Source organism: Thamnophis elegans, chromosome 11 (assembly GCF_009769535.1).
Source record: "Thamnophis elegans isolate rThaEle1 chromosome 11, rThaEle1.pri, whole genome shotgun sequence".
In the NCBI taxonomy this organism is placed as follows: Eukaryota; Metazoa; Chordata; class Lepidosauria; order Squamata; family Colubridae; genus Thamnophis; species Thamnophis elegans.
Window position 1 is genome coordinate 22,556,597 of NC_045551.1, and position 23,090 is coordinate 22,579,686.

The 23,090-nt window shown below is 38.5% G+C and overlaps 2 protein-coding genes across 4 annotated transcripts in view; one reads left to right on the plus strand and one right to left on the minus strand.

The window, feature by feature from the left end:
• The window catches only part of OFD1 (OFD1 centriole and centriolar satellite protein), a 45,866-nt gene extending 37,407 nt beyond the window's left edge, over positions 1 to 8,459 (minus strand). Inside the window, exons 1-7 of one of the 2 annotated variants that reach the window (XM_032226493.1) lie at positions 8,247 to 8,459; positions 6,062 to 6,163; positions 4,923 to 5,123; positions 4,121 to 4,189; positions 4,005 to 4,035; positions 2,454 to 2,558; positions 1,420 to 1,556 (exon numbers count right to left, since the gene is read on the minus strand). In XM_032226493.1, the coding sequence (XP_032082384.1) occupies positions 1,420 to 1,556; positions 2,454 to 2,558; positions 4,005 to 4,035; positions 4,121 to 4,189; positions 4,923 to 5,123; positions 6,062 to 6,157 (639 nt within the window). In that variant the 5' untranslated portion in view covers positions 6,158 to 6,163; positions 8,247 to 8,459. Of the gene's footprint in view, positions 1 to 1,419; positions 1,557 to 2,453; positions 2,559 to 4,004; positions 4,036 to 4,120; positions 4,190 to 4,922; positions 5,124 to 6,061; positions 6,164 to 7,996; positions 8,065 to 8,246 lie in introns of those variants that run through there. The other variant, XM_032226492.1, reaches the window with a different exon arrangement.
• Positions 8,460 to 8,512: 53 nt separating this feature from the next.
• Positions 8,513 to 16,769, plus strand: TRAPPC2 (trafficking protein particle complex 2). 2 transcript variants are annotated; one of them, XM_032226495.1, is made up of 5 exons: positions 8,513 to 8,604; positions 9,749 to 9,860; positions 10,387 to 10,531; positions 13,972 to 14,057; positions 16,478 to 16,769. In XM_032226495.1, exons 2-5 carry the CDS (start codon positions 9,768 to 9,770, stop codon positions 16,574 to 16,576), a joined length of 423 nt encoding a protein of 140 aa, XP_032082386.1. In that variant the 5' UTR covers positions 8,513 to 8,604; positions 9,749 to 9,767; the 3' UTR covers positions 16,577 to 16,769. The 2 variants fall into 2 exon arrangements, with proteins under 2 accessions (XP_032082386.1, XP_032082385.1); XM_032226494.1 differs by having other exon boundaries at positions 8,542 to 8,604; positions 9,725 to 9,860.
• Positions 16,770 to 23,090: the final 6,321 nt, after the last annotated feature.

Here is a 23,090-nt window from a genome sequence, read left to right on the forward strand (position 1 = left end):
TCCTCATCTCTGCAGTCTATAACATTTCAGGTATTGGGAAAGAAAAGTATGGAATGGCACAGTTGATTAGAATGTATAGTAGTATTGAAGGCAAACTCTACCCACAGCCAGGAATTTGATCCTGACCAGCTCAAGGTTGACACAGCCTTTCATCCTTCCAAGGTTGGTAAAATGAGGATCCATATTGCTGGGGGGGGGGGGGGGGCAATGTGCTGATTCTGCAGACTGCTTAAGAGAGGGCTGTAAAGCACTGTGTAGCAGTACATGCCTAAGTGCTATTGCTATGGAATAGACAGTCACAGAATGAAAAACAACACGAAAGTTCGGGGATTTGAACATCACTAGGTTACACTAGATACAACTAGTATTTGTGGGTCATCTTATTTATATATAGAATTTGATTTCAAAATACATATATTCAGAACATATTTTTACTTTTCCAATAAGCAGGGAACAGGAAAAAAAGCACCAGCATGTTGCAGAGGAATCTGTCAATACCTCCTTTTGATGAACTATTTCAAATTGTCTCCTGTGAGAGAAGAAAATATTTGGAGATCCCATTGTAGATTTTCCAAGACCCTCTCAACTGTAGTTGATACTATAGAACATAATCCAATTAGCTGTCTGTCTATGCTTTTTATTTTAACAATCATTCAAAATATTATTTACCTCACATACTCTAAATAAAAGAAAGTTTTAGACAAATTCCTTTTACCTATAACATCAATAATTTATTTATTTATTGAATTTATATTGCCGCCTATTCGCACATGGTGACTCAAGGAGGCTTACAGAATATAAAACCTAATTTAAAACAATAAAACTAATAAAAAAGAATCAAATAGTATAATAAAATCACCCCACCCCCTGCCCTGGTGACAGCAGATCACATGAGCCTTTTAATAGGCTCCATCCCACTCTGGGTTCCCCAGGCCCGCTGGCAGAACTAGGTCTTCAGTGCCTTCCGAAAGAGTGCTAGAGTGAGGGCCATTCTAATCTCTGGGGGAATGAAGTTACAGAGAGAAGGAACCACCACGGAGAAGGCCCTTCTTCTGGATCCCACCAGGTGTTATCTTATTAGGGGATGGGACCTGCAACATTCTCTCCCCCCTCTGATGGGTAGGGTAGATGTGACCGGCAAGAGACAGTCCCTCAGATAACCTGGTTCCAAGCCGAAGGTTTTTAAAGGTGACAACCAGCACCTTGAATTGCACCCGGAAGCAAATCGGCAGCGAATAATAATGTTAAGTTCAATAAATATTGATCCTTTACTTTTCTTCCTTTGGTTTTATTTTCTTAAGGAAAAACCAGTCATAAAAATGTGACAAACATAAAACAACATAGGCATGAATATGAATATGTGAAATTACAATAATTTCATATAACTCTATCACTTTTCTCCTTTCCAGCTGTCATTACCTTTTGTGACATTTCTGCTTGCAGCTGCTGTTCTATTTCTCTTTTATATTCAGCAAGTTTTACATGAAAAGACTCAGATAAATGACGCTGAGGATACATGTCTGCAAACTGTTCATCAATTAGGTGAAGTTTCTCAGCTACAAAAACAAAATACATGAAGTGTTCCATTACTGAGGTATAAAAGTCTTTAGTAAAAAATATCAAAAGGAGAAGAAAATGAAACCAAATTATTTTGCTATTTCTTCTTCTATTCATATAACGTAGTGTGATACAGAGGTTGAAAACAACTTAAAATGCAGACAAATTTAGAAAACTGGCTTAATGCACAGATGAGAAGCTGAGCAATGGAATTCTTCAGAGAAATAGATGTTTGGGGGATCATCAGATGCCATGATTTAATCTTACAGTACCATATACTGTATATGACAAAGGGAGCAAGAAGAAGAATTCTGCTACTCATCCTGTAAAAAACGATCTGAAAAGCATCACCCAGTGTCAACATTAATAAAAGATAATTGTGGAGCCCTTGGTGTTCCCTGAAAGATAATTGTGGAGCCCTTGGTTGTTTGTTTGCAGATGTTTCATTACCTGACTAGGTAACACTATCAATGCTGGGGAATGTGGGATTTGCTCCCTTTTTACATACAATAACTTGCAACCTACTGTACGGAAACATGGAGCAAACTAAATACTCGCTAGCACTGATGTTACCTGGTTGGTAATGAAATGTCTACAAGCAAACCACCAAGTTCAAAGCGTATCAAGGATTACACAGTTCAATCCTGAGCTACAGATATTCTCTTCTATTGGAACATAACCTCCATATACAAACTGTAATATATCCATGTTTAACAAAAATAAGGCAAATGTAATTGAGGACTGAGAGGTACCAATACACATTTCAATACTAAAATGCCTAAGAGGTTTTGGCCCTCATCTAAAATCCTTTTAAAGAATATACACACATCCACTGAAGCAACATAGATAATTTGCTGAGTTGCCTGAGGATAAGTTAATTATAGTACTAAACTTACCAAGAGATTCTTTGTAAAGTGCTGAACTTGTCTGAGTTTCTGCACTACAGGTCTCCTTACAGAAATTGTGTTCCACCAATTCTGTTAATATCTGTACAAGAAAGCCTTGGAGAAGTACAATTAATAACATCTATCTCTCATAAGGAGAATATCAGAAAAGAATGCTATGCTACAACAGAGTCCCAAACTCTGGGCCGAGGACTGGCACCAGTCTGTGGTCCAATAGGAACCGGTCTATACAAGCAAGTGAAGCCCACAGGTGGGATCCAAGCTGTGTGAAACCCTTTCCCCCCTCCCATCTGTGGAAAAAACACTCTCCAAGGAACGGATCCCCAGCACCCAAAAGGTTGGGGGCCACTACTATAACAGTAAAAAGGCAAAGGATAGTTCATGGAATTTAAAGCAAAAAAAAAGATCTTCTAACACTGCAGTCATATCAGTTAACAAATTCTATCCCTATTTTACCCAATTCATTTCCTCAAAACCTTACACTAAACCAAAAATGACATTTTACAAATTCCTTCTCTAATGGCAGTTTTTGTTTTTACATATAATGAATGCTAATCATCTTTCTGCTTTAATTTTATACTAAAATAGGTTGTTTTAAAGCAGAGACTGAAGACGGTTTCTGTAGTTGTGGATAATGTTTCTTTAAGTTGAATCTGCACAGTAAGCAGTAAGTAAGGTCTTTATTACGGTCAAAGACCAGCAATATACATTTGTCTTTACACTATATTAAAAATACTAACATTAAAATATAATTAAAAGTATTTACATTAAAAGTGGATAATAACATTATGGTCCAAAGATTGTTAAAGGTATATCCAGATAATTGGTACAAGATGGTACTATACTGTAGCCAATTTTTTTCTTATGGACATTGCAGCAGCACAGAACTTTGCCACTGCATACGTGGTAACCGGATTAGTGTCCTGGAGGAGAAAGCCTAGATAAAAATTGTCTGCCCTCCCTGGCAATCTCTCTAATAAGGGGAGAATATATGCAGACCTACAAGCTCTGTATAGCTTGCAGTATAATAGTACATGTGAATTATCTTCCACTTCTCCTTTACCACATATACAAACGCGTTCGGCTATAGGTGTTCTCTTATACCTGCCCTGGAGGAGTGCTGAAGGAAGAATGTTAAATCTGGCTCTGAAGAAAGCTATTCTTTGTTTTGGAGAGATCAGGTCATTTAGATATCTTGCCGATTCCCACACACCCTGTTTGATTCTGTCCCTACTGTGGAGAGGCAACCTATTTAATTTTTCTTGGAACTCCATGTCCCTCATTCTATTGATTACTACTTGCTTTGCTTGCTCAAAGCCTAGGGACATTAAGAATAATGGTGAAAGCCCATAAGAGCCTAGCTTGTGATCAATTGCTTGCACAGTAAGCAGGAATAAGATCTCTGTAATAGACAAGGTTAGCATTTTTAACATTTTAGTTAGCAGGTTTTTATGACATCCATTTCCTCAACATCTTTGAATAGCTTATAATTATGCGTACGTATCACTGAACAGTTTAAAACAAATAAATTGAAAGTCATACCTTTCTTGCTGGTTTTTGTTAAATCTGAAATCTGTAAACAGAAATCCATTTATTCAAAACAATGTTCATTACCAGGAGCTGAATGCATAAATTTTGTTGAAGTAATATTCTTTTACCAGCATTTTATAAAGGTCACTTCTTGGACTGATCCTAATTATCTGGAGCAGATCTTGTATACTAAGCTCCTACAGAAAAAGAAAAGTAAGTTCTTAACCATCATCTACATATTTTAAATTCTATATAGCTGAGAACAATAAAATAAAATATCATGATATTGGAAATGGCAAAAGACAGTACTTCAAAATATAAGTCAACATTTTCTCCTTTTCTATAGCCAACAAAATACCTCCATCTACAATTCCCTTTGGCTATCAGGCAGAGAGCTGAAATCCTTTGGCAGGGAGTTTTTTCAGCTAACCCCCAAATATGAGAAGCCTTCAGCAGATGGCAGCAGCTTGCAATCTTCTCTGCCAGCTTCCCCACTGGCTTTCTGGGAAAGCTGGCAAAGAAGATTGCAAACAGAGATCACCTGACTGTAGAATGCTTGGCAACTGGTCATAAGTACAGACAAGTTGCCAAACACTCAGATCATGATCACATGAGGGACGGTGCAATATTTTGCGATTGTTGAGAGTGCTTTACAGGCCATAAACTTCCCTTTCCAAGACTGTCATTAATTTGAACCATAGTTAAGCAAATTGCCTTAAGTTGAGAAATTCTTGCAATAGATTAAAAAATAATTTTGGGTACCAGTCCTAAATTAAGAAGGCAGACTGTAACAAAAAACAGAAAAAACTACTCAGCTCCTATTTTGGTTTCAGAAACATGAAAGTCAGGATATAACAACAAGATTGCAACTTGATTGGCAGAAATATGCTCAGGAAATATCTCTCCACTTTCGAAGAGGAAAGTACTCACTTTATCCTTTTCTAATCCACTTTCTGGGTAAAAAATAGACAGTGAATATTCATAGCCACATCTCCGCAAATGATCTGCCACCAAACTATTACATGCAACAATGATCAATGAACTGCATTCACTAGAAGTAGACTTTGGGAGAATTTCTCTACATAAAACTGGATTCATTAATTCATGTATGAGCTGCTTACGGAGTTGCATCTGAAACAACAAAAAAATTCATTACTGTTGTTTTAAACTTCCCTTCTGGAGAAAAGCAGGGTATATACATTATAACTAGTGAAGTTTTAAATCTGGAAAGATGAAACTGAGTTATGTGCTATATTATACCTAATGTTGGGTATTGGTTTTGCAATAATTTACATTAAGGAGAAAGCTATGGTTTGGGGGATATACTTTGGAATGAGTTTAGAAAAGCACAAGGTGGATATCACTAATTAAATGTTATGAATGTCATTTTATACACTCCTAATTAATGTTTTGATCAGATCTGCATTGAGAATATTTGAAAAGCTCCCTTGAATAAAATGAAAATGCACTCTAATTTTAAAGATTAGGACTGGGCAATCTTTTGGCAGCCAAACTATAATTTGAGCAGAGCAAGAGTTTTATGAGAAACATTAGTAGTCACAACATAAATATGGGCAGTGCTGGAATGCTTTGATTTCCACAGCAAGTGTGTCTTAATTTGTGTATTAGGGTTAAATCTGTTAGGTGCATACAAGCTTGCACATTTTAAAATGGCAGGAATTTAAAATTTAATAATTCATATGAAAGTGGCTAAAAAGGGAACCACATTTAATATCTCTGAATTTAAATTACTGTATGAATCTTAGATTATAGGTTTTTCTTCCCCAAAAATGCACCGGAAAGAAGTGTATGCAACTAGTAAAGACATCTTTCTAATAGAAGTATGAATCAATAATACATCACAAACTGCATATTTGTAAGGTGTCACATATTTTATCACTACTGTTACCAATATACAAAATATTTTAGTATACCCAGCATCATTTAAAGTGTAAGCTACTGCATTTTAAACAAAAGTTTAAATTAAATTGGTATAACAAATATTCAGCTGATTTTGCCAAGATTTAGACCCAAATCATCCTAATTTTAATCTATTTTAAATCAAAGACCTTAAGTGTGTCCAAAACGCCTCGGTTTTTAAATGTCTGGTATAATTGTTTTCGGAGGTCATCTTGTGACAGAGCTTTAAATTCAGATGAAGACATCAGAATCTGAAAACATGAAAAAAATGTAATATTTTTATATCCATAATCCAATTTTTCAGTAACATATCTGGCAATATAAATAGACTCCATTAAAATACTAAGCACCACATGCTGAAATCTACATTGCAACATTTTAAAAATTAAATGTTTGGAAGAATGAGTAATGTGCAGCAAAACAACAAAAAATGCTGTAATATTTCACTCATTTAACTACAACTACTTAAGCTTTCATAGACTAGAATTCAGTTTGTCAAATGCACAAAGACTTAGATACATAAAGAAATAGTTTGAATAACTGAACTACATAAATAATGGTACAGATTCATTTTGGGAAGTTAAGATCATAAATAAGAATAGCGATAATCAACTCTTCACATCTTCCTCCTCCTATTTTACCCACAACAACCCTGCGAGGTAGGTTGGGCTGAGAGTGAGTGACTGGTCCAAAGTCAGCCAGCTGGCTTTCATGGCTAACGTTGGACTCACAGTCTCCTGGTTTACATCCTGGTGCCTTAACCTCTAGACCAGGAGTGTCAAACTCAAGGCCAGCAGGCTTGATCCAGCCCACAGGATGCTTAGATCTGACCCACAAAGGGCCAGCTTACGGTGCCTCTGCCAGTGAAAACAGAGCTCAGGAAGGCCATGTCCGGCCGAACTCCGTTTTCAACTGTAATGGGGTCCTGCAGCGCTCTGCCAGTGAAAATGGAGCTCGGGAGGGCCACACGCGGAGCTCCGGAGGGCCACATGCAACACTCCCGAGCTCCATTTTCATTGGCAGAGTGCTATAGGCCATCACAGCAGAAAAACAGAACCTGGGAGGGGTGCCCCCAACATGAGTGATGTTGAGCTGATCACGCCCACCATGGCCACACCCACCCGACCACCAAGGTCAAACACTTGAACTTGTCTGAGTTTCTGCACTACAGGTCTCCTTACAGAAATTGTATTCCACCATTTCTGTTAACATCTGTACAAGAAAGCCTTGGAGAAGTACAATTAACAACACATCTATCTCTCATAAGGAGAATATCAAAAAAAGGAATGCTATGCTACAACACATAGTCCCAAACTCTGGGCCGTGGACTGTCTGTGGCCCAACAGGAACTGCTCCGTACAAGCAAGCGAAGCCCACAGGAGGGATCCAGGCAGCGTGAAATCATTTCCTCCCGTCTGTGGAAAAAAACATTCTTCTCCAAGGAACGGATCCCCAGCACCCAAAAGGTTAGGGGCCACTGCCATAATAGTAAAAAGGCAAAGGACAGTTCATGGAATATAAGCAAAAAAAAAAAAAAAAAATCTTCTAATACTGCAGTCATATCTGCTACTAAATCCTATTCCTATTTTGTCACAACCCTGATGCAGCCCTGATGACATCGAGTTTGACATCCCTGCTCTAGCCAAAATGATTCTCAATTGTAATGGTAAACAATATTTTTTTTTAAATCAGTCGCTACTTATCTTTTTAGCCTTGTTCAACTTGCTCTCCAGATGTGCTGTATTTTAACACCCATAACTTTCAGTGTTGGGTACAAGTGATAGGTGAATATTACATAGTGAGATCCAGCACATCTGCAGACCAGGTTCAGAAAAGAAAGTTAAGTCAGGCTATCATTAAAAGTTGCCAAACTCTAATGCCCTAAGCCCTCTTTATGTATTTTATTTACTTGCTAGATGTATACTTCTGTTTTGTGTCCTTACAAAGCTTTTCTCTCATTTGATACTTTTCCACTTTGTATCATATAAAAGTTTGGATTTTATTTACAAATAAAAGAAACTAGCAATGGCAATTTTAATTACTGTGATAGAAAGCTTCAGACTCTAATATTGAAGTAACAATACCCAAAGCAACAATTCCATCCATTGCTCTGCAAAGAACAAAGCAATAAGTTCACCCCAGTTAAAACAAATCCTTCCTCCAGAATATCTGCTCCACTTCCGTCTCACAAACATCACACATTTATTTCAGACTACTTTCCCCACCCCTCTCCTCCACAGCCTGACTCGCTTCAGGGTTCATTTTGGACACACTGGAGATCGGAGAAACGGGGGAGGTAAAAACTTGCGCTAAGAACAGGCAGACATAACGCACCAAACTCGACACCGCTGCAGAGAAGAAAACCGCCGTTCCACTAACGATCCACCAAAAAAACCCAAAACCCAAACAGGTAAAGGATCTCCTGACACCCCTCCCCCGAAGGAATTGCGTCCAATGACGATGCGCCCTGTACCGCCTCTCCCAATCCCGCCCTTGTTGCTATTGCTACCATCAACGATCAGACGCGTTGCTATCCCAGAATTCTCACGAGAACGCGCGGGGCTATTTTCTAATTCGCGCTTTAAAAAGAAAAAGAAAAGGGGCGGCCTTCTGACGACATCAAACAGCGCCGAGTGTCCTGCGGAGGAAGGGTTTGAGGGCTCTTTCAAACCCGGCAGCTGAACGGCCTCGGGTGAGCTGGATTCCCCCCCCCCCCAAATTTCCTTTCCTTTCCTTTCCTTGGATTCTCTAAAAGTGGATAGATGATATTTATAGTATTTTGTTTTTTAATAGGGAAAGATAAACAACAGCAGTGCACTATAAAAGTAGAAATTTTCAACATGGAATAAGTGAAATATAAGGCTGTTTGTAACCCTGGAAAATCTCTACTTGAAAGTCAGAATGGAATTTCTGGTATAGAATTCAGATGTTTCAGGTTATCTGCCCCGCCCCTGGAGGGCTATTGAATTTGGAATTAGTATCATCTGGGTAGCTATTTAACAATTTATTATGATCATCTGGAATATATTTTCTAATCTGTGACTTCTATTATGTTTCCTTATATTTAAGCCATATAGAAGGTGCTCAAGGAACAGATTATTTCCATAAATGAACAAATAAATACCATAGTATAATTATCTGAAACTTTGTTGAGTTTATTTAAAAGAAATAGAAAGTTTTATTCTGATCGAATATACTATTTTTTTTAAAAAACAATAAACTTAACCATAGTTATAGCCAGATGAAAAAGTGGGGATATTATGCATCCCATCCCCCAGTAATATCTTTAAAAAAATATTATTTACATAAATAATTGTGAGAAATTTTCAACTGACAACAAGGTAAAAAGGGTTATTTTTCATAATGTACGAATGTATTTCATAACTTGTATTGATTGGAACAGTAGAATTGACATTTATTGGAATACAATAAATTCTAATACAATATTAGAATTGATATTTCAATAAATGTGAACTGAAATTTATGATACAAATCTCAGATAACAGGTTGGGAAAGAACTTTGCATGGAACTCAAACAAAATTATACTTTGTGACTTTAACAGTAAGTTTTAATTTTAAGCATTTTCTTTCCAACCTTTACTGTAATTCGTTAATAAAAATATATATTTAAATTTTTCATTCCCATTGAGGTGGAGCCAATTATAATACTTTATATATAAATACAATTTTAAATAGTATCAAATAGCAAGAACTTCATAGGATTCATTATCTTCATTAATCAAGACTGCTATAAATGTTTTAACATTTAATATATGTGACAATATTTTTTCTACAAACTACTTCTTTTCTAGCTGCATGATTCTGTTCTCTTTCAGAAGAGGCCATATTTTCATTATGTCGGGAAGCTACTATTTTGTAATTGTAGGTCACCATGATAATCCTGTATTTGAAATGGAATTTCTACCAGCTGGTAAAGTAGAATCTAAGGTATGAAATCTTGTTCAAAAGCACAATATCTGGGTGATTAAGTAATCATTCTATTACTTAATCACTCAGATTCTTTGTTAATTTGATTTTGGAACTTAATAGATTTTTTATTGCTATTGAAAATTATTTTATATATTCAGGTCTGCAGCTTCCTCACCTGGATTAAGTATCCTGATGAACATCCCTTTATTTGATTTCTGTCTTTCTGTCTGCGATATAAATTGGACCAACTTTTATGACTTAACTATGATTTAGTATAAAAGGATATATTTCAGTATGAATAAATATTTGGAATCACCCTTTTTTCTCCTAAAAACTGCAAAAAATAAATTTTCTAAACTACATACAAGTATCTAATATTGCATTAGTCTGAATTTATTCTGTTCATAGTTGTATATTATAGTACATATTTTACATTGTTTAAGCAAGTAGCTTAATATTGTATGTTATTCATGAAAAAAATATCTAAGTTATTTTATACTTTTTATTTTCAGTATTTAGAGTTGACCTTTATTTTTCCTCTCAGGATGACCATCGCCACTTGAATCAGTTCATAGCTCACGCTGCACTTGACCTAGTAGATGAAAACATGTGGTTAACAAATAATATGTACTTGAAGACTGTGGATAAATTTAATGAATGGTTTGTTTCTGCCTTCGTCACTGCAGGTCATATCCTTTTTTGTTGCAATGCTATAAGAACATTTCAGAATAGAGATGAAAAGCCTATGGCCTTCCAGATGTTCGTAAACAATAATTTTCCACATTTCTTACCATGAGCCGTGGTGGCGCAGTGGTTAGAATGCAGTACTGCAGGCTACTTCTGCTGGCTGCTGGCAGTTCAAGTCTCACCGACTCAAGGTTGACTCAGCCTTCCATCCTTCCAAGATCAGTAAAATGAGGCCCCAGATTGTTGGGGGCAATATGCTGACTCTATAAACCGCTTAGAGAGGGCTATAAAGCATTGTGAAGCGGTGTATAAGTCTAAGTGCTATTGCTATTGCCATGGTCGCTGAAATAGTTGGTGTATTTAAGTTGCATCCAGAAGTCTACAGGTTTCTCATCCATTTTATAATATGTAGTTATCAAACCATCTCACAAATGTGACTTTTGGTCATTAAAAATGTAGAGATTCAGCAATAAGTATTCAATTTCAATTCAATTTATTGAGTTTGTATGCCGCCCTATTCCCGAGGGACTCAGGGCGGCTAACAATAAAAAGGGAGGGGATACAAAAAAATAAATAAATAAAAAACAACAACCTCGAGTGGGGCTGGATAGTTCAACAGCCCCAGGCCTGCCGGAACTGCTTTGCGGAAGGCCGGGAGAGTAGTGAGGGTCCGGATCTCCACGGGGAGATCGTTCCAGAGGGCCGGAGCAGCCACAGAGAAGGCCCTCCCCTGAGGAGTTGCCAGCCGACATTGGCCGGCAGATGGAATTCGGAGAAGGCCTAATCTGTGGGATCTGATAGGTCTTTGGGAAGTATAATATTTAAAGTCCTTAATGGCATCGATCCACATTACTTGCAGGATTGCCTCTATCTATTTCACCAGATCAGATAGGATGGGCACACTCCAGGTTCCTTAAATGTTTTCCTCTAACAGAAGCTAGGAAGTGCACCCTGCCCTGTAGAATATCCTTCATACAGAGATCTGGTAATCCTCCACTCTCCTTACTTCCTTTAGCTGCCCCAAAAGTGATCACACATTGAATTAGCTAACTACAAGGGGTAGCTTTGTGCATATGTGAAAGTTTAGATGGCTAGTTTCTAGTTCAGTGTATGGTGTGACCATGTCCAAATTCTGATAGGTTATAAAAAGGGCAGGCATGATGGTATCCATTCTGCTTACAAGCAACAGAATTGTGTAATGCGTTGCCTGCTTTTGTATTAGTTTTTGTAAGATAGGGTGATCATTTTGTCATAAAAAGTAGATTCCTGATGTTGTCATATTTGGAACGGGGATTAAGAGAAAAATCTATCAAATGTTGTATTTAAATATTCATTAATTTCTGCTTAGAACTCATCTTTCTGGATCTGAATTTTCTTATGTATTTCTTACCTAGTCTAACTTCCCCATAAATTCCTGATATCTGAAATACATGGAAGAATACAAGTAGACTTACAACCATTTGTTTAGTGACTATTTGAGGATATAATGGCACTGAAAAAAGTTTCAAATGTCACTACAGCATCCCCATGGTCATGTGCTCAAATTATGGACTCTTGGCAATTGACATGTATTGAACTTATTGACACGTTTGCAGTGGCCCAGGTTCAGGTGATCATTTTGTGACCTGACAAAGCCAGTGGGGAAGCCAGCTTCACTTAACAGCTGTGTTATTAATGATTCACTTAGCAACTGTAGTAAGAACTGTTGTAAAATGGGGCAAAGCTCACTTAGCAACTATCTTGCTTAGGAAAGGAAATTTTGGGCTCAAGTAAGTAGAAGACTATCTGTATACAGGTAATCTTCAACTTATGACTGTAGTGGAGCCTTCCCCATTATGATGATAATAGTTGAGTATGAGAGAGCTTTCCTTAACAACACCCACTCCCTACTTTTCCTGATGCCATCATTAAACAAATGTATGGGTCATTAAGTGAGCATAGGGTACCTCATGGGTGGGAAGGTCCGCCATCCAGCTGGGTCGATAAAGGAGGCAGAGAAGCAACAAAAACCTTGGCACAGCAAAAAAAAAACAGCTCAGCAAGGGAAAGAGCCCAATTAGATTAGGACCTAGTGCTGTATACCAATGCCAGAGAGGCTTCCAAGCAAGCCTCAGTGCTTGGCTGATGCTTATGGGCTGAACCTCTGCTCCAATCACCTGATCATTGGTAGACTGCAAATCTCTCCTAGGTTTTGGGGAAGCCAGCTGCTGCATGCAAAGGCAGCAGCTTCAGGATAAACTTCTCAAAACCAGAAATTTAAATTTCTTAATAAAGAAAGCAAAACACGCTGGGAGGGACAGACTTCCCAATCTTCACACACACATACCTCTCTTATTGGATGCTGAAAATACATTCTCTGTCTCTGCCCTCCCATTTCAATCCCTTGTATCCACTTTGCTAAACTTACTACATGCTGGAAAGAGAGTGACAAAATCTGTAAGTTGCCTATCTTGAAAGTTACTGTCAGGCTAAAGAGGGGAGGAAAAGAAGAAAACAAGTAAAAAGTCCTTTCTACATCTTGTTTGCCTTGAGATGAAGAAAAACTAGCTATAAACAAAAAGCAGCTAGCATGCACCAAATGGCCATAACCATTTATGGTTGTCAGGGGGTGTCATAACTTCAAAAGGCTGTTGTGGTATCTCGAAGACTAGTTGCTCAACGAAATAGATCTACAAACTTACCTTTTCTTTGATTATTTTTCATCTTTTTCTTCTTTCAGCCTATATGTTTTAAGTAATAAATACTTTGATCTGAGATAGTCATTCTATTATTTATCATTTATCAAAATCCTGGGCAAGAAGAGTCAGCTTTGTGGTCATGAACCAAAGAATACTTTTTGAAAAACATGTTTTTTATAACTTGCAGATATTAAACAAAAACTTTTGAATGTCATCTGTATAAAGAAATGCAGTTTCTAAAACAAATGAAAACCTAATTGGAAACGCTGCACTCATTTGTTAAGAATTGGATTTCAAAGAAACTTCAAAGATGCTGTGGTCTAGCATCTGGACACTTGGTTGTGTACTTCTCCGGTCCCTTCTTAGTCTGAGCCTAAAATGTGATACTGAGTGAAGAATTTTAGGGTCATTTTCCCCAGTTGCCATAGCTTATGGCAGAGTTTATCAATCTCAGCAACTTTAAGATGGGTGGACTTCAACTCCCAGAATTCCTGGAGTTGAATTCCTGAAGTCCACCCATCTTAAAGTTGCTATGTTTTGAGAAACACTGGCTTATGATGTTCTCTCTGGAATATATTTTTGTGTGTCCACTTCAATTTTTCACATATATTTGGTTGGGAAAATATATTCTGTTCCAAAGGTTGTTTTTTAAAAATATTTTGCTGCCTTTTTTTAAATATAGGATTTAAATTGTGTGGCATGTAGCTTTAGCTAGATTGCATGTAAATCTTTAAAAACACATTTGTTTTCTTAACTTTTTCTACATATGAGATTTATAATGCTTCATGATGTAAGACAAGAAGATGGAATCAAAAACTTCTTTAGTGATGTCTATGATCTGTATATAAAGGTAAAAGCTATATCAATTTTATCTGTCATACAATGAATTGTGTATTAAGTGAGAATTTGGTTTAGGAAATAACCTACAGGTAGTTCTCAACTCACAATAGTTCATTTAGTGACCGTTGAAAGTTACAATGGCACTGAAAAATGTGAGATATGACTGTTTTTCACAGTTACCACCTTTGCCGCATTTCCATGTACATGTGATCAAGATTCAGATGCTTGGCAACTGGTTCATATTTATGGCCGTTGCTGTGTCCCAAGCAATGTTCCCTCTAATTTTTTTTCAGTGTGAGCAGAAAAGTATAGTGTTTGAGCGGCATATTTTCATGCCTGAGCACCTGAATTTTTTTCACAGATGTCACCTAAGACAACAATGAAATCAGTATTATTTGAAACTCAAAAGTTATGTTTATTCAAGGTACCCGCTTAATTAAAAGTGTTATATAATATCAGTATCACTTAACAACGCTCCTGCTTAGCAACCAAAATGTTGGCTCAGAAAGTCTGGCATTTGAAGCATGCAAATCTTAAAGCTGTTGTTACAAGATCCTTGCACCCCTAACCCTTTAGGAAAAAAAAACCCCAGGAGTCTTCAAACCTGACAGCTTTAAGACTTGTGGACTTCAACTCCCAGAATTCCTCCTCCAGTCATGTTGTGGCGACGTTATCTGTGTGGATCTGCTCCATCCTTGCTTTTTTCACTGGGGGCAGGGCTGCCGCTGAAGATGCTGACGAGCCCCACCACCACCAGAATAACTGCTGCCGCCTCCTCCTCCAACAGCACCACCACATTTGCTGCCCGGCGCTGCGGCTGAGGTGAAGCCGCCAAAGCTCCCACTGGCACCCCCTCTGCTCGGATTACCTGAGCTGGGCACCCCATTTACCCCTGCCGCCGCCTCATCCTCTGCCGTGCTTTTGAGAAGACATGAGGCCTTTTTTTCCTGCTCCCGCCCCCTCCGCCGCCTTCCTACTGGCTCCCGTGGCCTCATTGCTCCTCAAAAGCACTGCAGAGGAGGAGGGTGAGGGATAATGCAGGGCCCAGCTCAGGTGCTAAGCCTGGAGGGGGAGGCACCACTGCCACGGGCGGGGGTGCTGAGGGGAGCTTTGACGGCTTCACCTCAGCCGCGGTGTCGGGCGGCAAATCCGGCAGTGCTGTTGGAGGGGGGGGGAGGAGGCAGCAAATATTCCGGTGGCGGCAGGGGCTTTGGGGGTTTACTTCAGCCGCAGCGCCGGGCGCAAGCAGCTAGGATTGGCCGCCCACAAAGGATCTCCCCGGGCTTGCTTTGCTGAACACGGGAGCAACTGACGCTAGTTTGAGCGGCCGCGGCCGGCACAAACTACCGTCAGAGTGGGAAGCAGAGGAGAGAAGAAAGATAGGAAGAGAGGGATAGGAGAGAGGGGGAAGGGGGAAGATGAGGTGTATAAGGAGGAGTGGTAAGGGAGAGAGGACAAGGAGAAAGGAAGGGGAAGTAGAGTAGAAAATGATGGAGGAAAGACAGGATGTAGAAGAGTGGGAAGCAGAGGAGAGAAGAAAGATAGGAAGGGAGGGATAGCAGAGAGGGTGAAGGGGGAAGATGAGGTGTATAAGGAGGAGTGGTAAGGGGAGAGAGGAGAAGGAGAAAGGAAGGGGAAGTAGAGTAGAAAATGATGGAGGGAAGACAGGATGTAGAAGAGTGGGAAGCAGAGGAGAGAAGAAAGATAGGAAGAGAGGGATAGCAGAGAGGGTGAAGGGGGAAGATGAGGTGTATAAGGAGGAGTGGTAAGGGGAGAGAGGAGAAGGAGAAAGGAAGGGGAAGTAGAGTAGAAAATGATGGAGGGAAGACAGAATGTAGAAAGGGGGAGGAGAGAAGGGAAGAAAGTGTCGGATAAGGTATAAATATGGTGTATGGAGAGCAGAAGGGCCAATAACTGGGTTTTTCTTTTCTTTTTTTCTTTGGTAGTTGATGGTAAGATGATGTAAGTACTTAATAATACAACTTGAGATGGACTATGTAATAGTATACATGTGATTATATGCTATGAAAATAGAAAATAAAAACTTTTTATGATGGTAAAAGAAAATGTTGAAGAATTCTCTGGAATATTCTGTTCGCAGAACAGCAATTTTTGCATACATCTATGAACTGGATGGAGATAGAATGCATTTCGTTCAAACTTGTTCTAGAAACTAAAATCAATATGATAGATAAGATAGTTAATGTAGATCAATATTCTTTGAAAGTTCTCATTGCAGAAATAGAAATAAGTCTTCCTGGAGGAGAAACAAGGCATTATCTGTCTACGTTTCCATCTAAAACCAGAATCAATCATTAATGCTAGGTTGCTATAAATTTCCAGAACATTAGCACAAACCAAGTGGTTCAGTACAGGTCTTCAGGCAAATTGATTCTTAAACTGTTCTCACTATATTCTTTCTTTCTTCAGTTCGCAATGAATCCTTTTTATGAAACTAATTCTCCAATTCGATCCACCGCTTTTGATAGAAAGGTTCAGTTTCTTGGGAAGAAGCATCTTTTAAGTTGAATTATTCCATCTGAAACATGATGTGAAAAACCTATTGAGTGAAGCAACAAAGAACAAAGTGTTTTAAGTTTTGCAAAGCAAGAAAACTTCAGAAGTCCAGCAATTTCTCTATCAAACCTGACAACTTTAAATGTGTGTCTATACATGTATATATATGTAAATGCCAAAATAAATGCTAATATGTGTCTTGGAATTTTCAAGCACCATTTACTAAAATGCTTGATAGCATAGCATAGAGCACATTTTCTGGGAAGTTTTTATTGTAGAAGAGTTTCAGTTCAGGGCTAATGTATGAAGGTAATTCGATATCCAACTATGAGTTGAAAAAAGTATTGATGTGTGCATGAAAAACTAAGTACTTCTAGTCATGAACAAATTTAATCTGCTTTTAGTTTGATAAGCTAATACAGATGGTCCTCAAGTTACAACTGGTCATTTAGTGACCATTCAAAGTTAGGATGGACACCCTTCCCCAAAATTTACAGGCCAATTCTGAAGTTCTGAGCCCTCGAGCAACATGCCTATATTTCAGTCACTTGACAACCAGCCTCATTTAGGACTGTTTGCTGCATCCTGTGACCACAATTTACTACATTTTTGCCAAAACCCCACATTGCCAGTTTTCAGCAAAAATGCCCCATATTGAACAATGTTCACTTAATAACTTCCCTGAATAAAGGTTGTAAAATCAAGTCAGACATGTGCTTGCCTTATGACCGCCACAATGTTCCATTACATCAGTAAGTTGAGTATTTGTGCGTGCAGAGGGTGGGAAAGTGAACACGTGTGAAGCTCTTTGTGCAAGCAGGGAGTACATGTGCACTTGCACAAATAGAGCTGCATGTGCATGCATGCTTGCCCACTGCTCACATCAGACCAGAGGTAGGTTGCTACTGGTTCGCACTGGTTCGGGTGAACCGGTAGTGGAAATTGGCACTTGCTCGCCAAACCGGTAGGAATAGCAGGTTGGACATTCCTCCAAATAGGTTCCCTGGTTGTTGTGGCTGTTGCTGGCTTGGTTTTTAATCATTTTTCATGTTCTGCGCATGCACAGAACAATTTACTCTCCACTGCACCATTCCCTCCCCTCCCCCATCACCAAAGGTGGAAAGGTTGGAGACTACTGATCTAGAGTGTATTTTCATATATGACTTTGAATGCCACTTTCTCTTTTCTCTAAACATATTAGTAAAATAATATCTTCAGACAAATAAAATTGCATACATTTATGTAAAGCAGGAGGTGGTCACGAGGTTGCTTGGCTCTACTTTAGGCACATTAAATATTATTTTTTTATTCCATCCTTATTATAAGTAACTCAGAGCAGCAAACATACATAATACTTCCTCCTATTTTCCCACAACCCTGAGGTGAACTGGGCTGAAGGAGAGTGACTAGCCCAAAGTTCCCCAGTCATCTTTCATGCCCAAGGCAGGATTAGAATTTAGTCTCCTGGTCCTTCATACTTTCACAAGCATAGGTTATCTCAAAAGGAATGACATCCAGAATTTGCAAGTGGCAAACTGGCAGCTCTTGTATTTAAATATTAATTTGTGTGCTTAGGAATGCAGATCCATTAACTTTTACATAGCTTTCCTATAGAGAATATTTCACTGCCTAAATGGACTGGATGATGTAATAGCAAATTAATTGCTGGAGGATAAAAAAGTTGTTACATTGTTTGGTAGGCTACAATAATTTTGTTCAGTGTTTTCTATAATGTCCATTAAGTCTTTGAATCCATTAAATAACTGTCAAACTATTAAGATATAGCTTGAATGCATTGCCGTTTACAAAATTATTTTGTATTTATAAACAAATTTAAATGGCTACCCATTTGTTCAGTGAATCTCTAATATATACAGCTACTATTGCCAGTTCACTGAATAGTTCAGACAAATCCTTAAATACCTATCTTAACTATTTCACTGATTTTTGAATTAATATGTATCTTGTAGTACTTTCACAGGCATTCTGGAAAATACTTCTTAAATGTAAAGGTACAGTTGCACAAATGACTTAAATGTCAGTTATATGTACGGTGTAGTGCAAATATTTAATATACAGTACATTTTCAGGAAACAGTAATTTTTAAAGAACAGAATGTATTTAGTTAACATACTTCCAGATTTACAGTATATCTAAGTTCTAGGAGCGCAGAGAAGAATACATTACCGGCTGCCAGAGGTTCAACAGTTCAATTCTCACCAGCTCAGGGTTGACTCAGTTTTCATCCAACCGGAAGTTCTCCAGCTGAACAGACGTGGTGGGTGAGTGTGAGCTCTCGAGTCTCACATGAACCCTGTCTGGCAAACCTATTCTGAGATCCTTTTTGAATCAGAACTCCCCCTGAAAGGGGGCGAAGAAGGGGCAGCATCTCATCAGACCCAGGGGGAGGCAACAGGTCCCTCGCAGGTTGGAGATTTGCCCTCTGAATCAGAGCAAGGGTGGCAGCATGGCAACATGGCTGCACAAGAAGCTGACTTCCAGCCAAAGCAACTGAACAGGAGTGTGAGGACGAGATGAAAGACCGGTAAGAAGATTCATTTAGCCCACAGTCATAAATCAAAACTTGGAAAAGGCAAATAATCTTGAGAATACAAATAATATTAATAGACAGGTCTGGATTTTGGCAAAAGGAAAGAAAGAAAAAGAAAATGGAGTATTGAAACACTAGCCCCCCAAAAGCCATCTGTTTGAAAGAATCCTGACAGAAAGAGAGAAAGCAGAGAAGTGACAAACCCACTCAAATGCAAACTCTAAATTTGGTTTTGGATTTGAAATAGAAACCAAACATTCGAGGTGATTTACTTCGTCCGAATTTCTTCCAACTAATATATCTTAAGCAACTCCAATTAATGAGAGGTGGAATGCAACAAGGGAGAAAAATCAAGAAGAAAAACACTATTTTCTCACTGATAACTGATAACCCAATCTTGTCTGTACAGGAAGTTTTAATTAACCAACTGCCATAAATCAGAACTTTGAAAAGCAGGAGATGAGAAACATACCCAAGTTTGGCTGCATGCAAGTTTGTTCCAATTAATATATTTTGAGCAACTATAACCAATGAGAGGTGGAAGATAGCAAGGGAAAAAATAACAAAATCAAGAACTGGGAAAATACAAAGTTTTTTTCTTCTTCTTTTCTGCAAAAGACCAAGATGGCTCCAGTTTCTCTTCTGTTTTCACATTAGTTAAATTGGCTAAATTTGAGGTGGTCCAGAACTTCAAAATAAGATCTGTATAACTAACTGCAATTTTGGAACTGGACATTAAGGAACAACAAAAGACCAAGATGGCTCCAGTTGCTCTTTTCCACAGCAGCGGAATTAAATAAATTTAAGGTGGACCAGAACTCTGAAATAAGAACTGTATAATTAACTGTAACTTTGAAACTGGACATTATGGAAAGGTGGGAATTTGAAGAACTATGTGAAATTATAAAAAATATGCATAAATCATTAAAATCAAGCCTAAATAGAATTCTGAACTCAGAGAAGCAGGTATTCAAAGAAGAAGGGAAGGAAGAAGGAGGGAGGGATAATGAAGGGGTAGATATGGGAAATAAACAACAAACAAAAAACTCCATTGGGTTTGGCAGTGGTATAGGGAAAATTGAAAAGAGGGGGGATCAGTCGCAACAAAAGGGAACAAAAAAGCAGACAAAATATGTTTTGGAGATTGACAGTAGCATAAGGAAAATTGAAATAGGAGGTTATGCCCCAACAAAAAGAAATATAAAAGATCTTTTTGAGGGAGGCTTGGGGAAAATTGAGGGTGGACATGTCAAAACAAAGAATAGGGAGAAGGCAGGAATAGAGAAGTGGGACAAAAGACTTATTAGGAAAAAATCAGAAAACTAGAAATTGTTATATGGGAAAATATAAAGCTAAGATAAGGGGTTTATTCCTAAATATGACAATAAAATGGAATTGCTAACCCACTGAATATGATAATGGAAAGATAATTAAAGGTTAAAACATGGAATATGGACAAATATGAAACTGATGTGGGGAGATTGTAAAGCAGAGGTTTGTGATTCACTTTTTTACATGATAATTAAACTGAGTTGCTAATTGAATATGACAATAGAAGGGTAATTAAGCATGGTTAAAATATATGAGACATGGACATATATAGAACTTTCAAGATGATGATCAAAGTGAGATGTGTACCGCTTGTTATTCTATATAGTAGATTAAGGGAATTGTAATGAACATTGAACAGTAAGGATTGCTATTTATAGACAAGGGTAATCTAATATACTAGATATAATCTCTCTCTTTAAAAAAAAGGAGGAAGATATATGTTAAAATTAAATATGTATACTGAAAAGGAATTATAAATACAATCAACATAAAATGGAGCTTGATCAGAAGCTGAAATACACCAAATAGATGAAGTGAAGTAGAAGAGAGAGGTAAGAGAAGAAGAGTGGGACAGGAGGGGGGGGAGGAGAGAAAGGAGGAGTGGTAAGGGGAGAGAGGAGAAGGAGAGAGGAAGGGGAAGTAGAGAAGAGAAGGGTGACAGGGAAGAAAGGAGGTAGGGAGGGGGAGGAGAGAGGGAGAAGAAAGTAATGGATAGGGTACAAATATGGTGTATGGAGAGCAGAAGAGCCAACAATTGTTTTTGGGAGTTGATGGTAAGACAAATTGATGTAAACATTTAATAATACAATACGATGTTGGCTATGTAATAGTATACATGTGATTATGTTATGAAAATGAAAAAATAAAAAACTATATATATACTGTATATTTTTTAAAAAGTTTGTTTCAGTCTTCTATCCTTCCAAGGTCAATAAAATGAGTACCCAGATTGTTGGGAGAAATATGCTGACTCTGCAAACCATTTAAGAGAGAGCTGTGAAGCAGTTACTCTGCTAAATTTATCCATCCAGTTGTATAGGATAGATTATTTTGAGCTTTTATAGCTGAGCATGAACTTAAATTTGGATCTTATACTAGTATACTTTGCAAGTTGAAAAGCAGAGACATTTACAGTGATACAGGAAGGGACTTCTCTTTAAAATGACTATCTAATCTCAACATTATTTGGAACATAGGAGAATGCACACACAAGGAAATTCTATATGTTGGCAGTAAACCACTCAATGTTGGAATATATTAACCTTTGATTTGTTTTCTGTACTGTGATTTAAATACGGACAACTTCTGCATTTAGAATTCCTTATTTTCAGTCATAGCTATGCAAATCAAAATGAATTTAAGATAAAATATTAATACATACACTTCTCATTGGGATGTCATCATAAGACGATAGTTCATTTTACCTTTATATATAGAGAAGTCTAGAGAATACAGCTAATCCCTGGGTTACGAGCGTTCCCTTAGTGAATGTTCGAAGTTACACGATAAGCACCCCCTACTGTTTGCAAACAGTCCCGAAACTACCAATCTTGCAGCGCCACAGCACTAGTTCGCCCTTACAAACCGCAGAGGCTCTGTAACGTTCATCCTGAATGTCACCGGCCAAAATGAGCTTTCAAGGAGCTCCATTTGGGCTTGCATGAGGGCACATTAGAGCCGAAATGGAGCTTCTGAGGAGCAGATCCACCCTCCAGGAGCTCATTCAGGCCTCATGCTCCCCATAATTGCTTTCTTTCCCCCAACCAACACCAGGTCACTTACTTTGTGAAGATCCAGCATTTTCCTCTCCAGCCTCTCAGCCACATGCCCCCCTCTGGCACTCTGTTTGGGTCTTCCCCCGGGCTGTTGCAAGCTGAGATGGAGCTTCTGGGGGGCGGATCCGGCCCTCCGATGCTCCGTGTGGGCCTCTGTGGGACCTGCACTGGCCTATTGCACTCCAAAATGGAGCTTCTGAGGGGTGGATCCGGCCTGCAATGGGCTGGTGAAGGTCTGAATGGAACTGCAGAGGGACACACAGCTGAGGCTGAGGAGGAGACTGCTTGCTAGATCTTCATAAGGTAAGTGACCCAGCACAGCAAGTTGGGATGAGGAGGAAGCAATTGTGGGGAGCATCAGGTATTTCAGTGGGTCAGGTAGGCCTTGGGTGGTCTTAAAAGAGTTGGCTTGTTCCATTACTAGACTCCCCATGTCCTTCCTCACCCTGAAAGACCTAATGTACACTTAACGAGCCTTGCATTTGATTAGTGATTGTGTGGGCAAAAGAAGGGAGTGATCCCGTTCAAGATACCGAGATACACTCCCATGAATCCTTGGGTTACAAATGGAATGGGTTACATTTGTAACTCAAGGACTACCTGTACAATGAGATGGGGTGTTTAAAAAAAATGATAGATAGAACAAGTTCTGTTCTTAAATTTATTGAATAATGTGGTGCCGTCCCCTAAAACTACATCAGTGTACTTACTTGAGCATATTCTGCTTTTTACTAAAATAGCATCTAAACAGCAGGGGAATAGTAATACAGACTAGTGTGATGGCAAATCTATGGCACACATGCCACAGGTGGCACATAGAGCCCTCTCTGCGGGTTTGTAAGCTATTGCCCCAGCTCAGCTCCACTGC

Bases quoted from the DNA above. Each gene is read 5' to 3' on its own strand.
- TRAPPC2 (XM_032226494.1), top strand. From the start codon at position 9,729: ATGATTCTGTTCTCTTTCAGAAGAGGCCATATTTTCATTATGTCGGGA. The intron at 9,861-10,386 runs GTATGAAATCTT...TTTTCCTCTCAG, and splicing joins CTGGTAAAGTAGAATCTAAG to GATGACCATCGCCACTTGAA. The intron at 10,532-13,971 runs ATATCCTTTTTT...AACTTTTTCTAC, and splicing joins TGCCTTCGTCACTGCAGGTC to ATATGAGATTTATAATGCTT.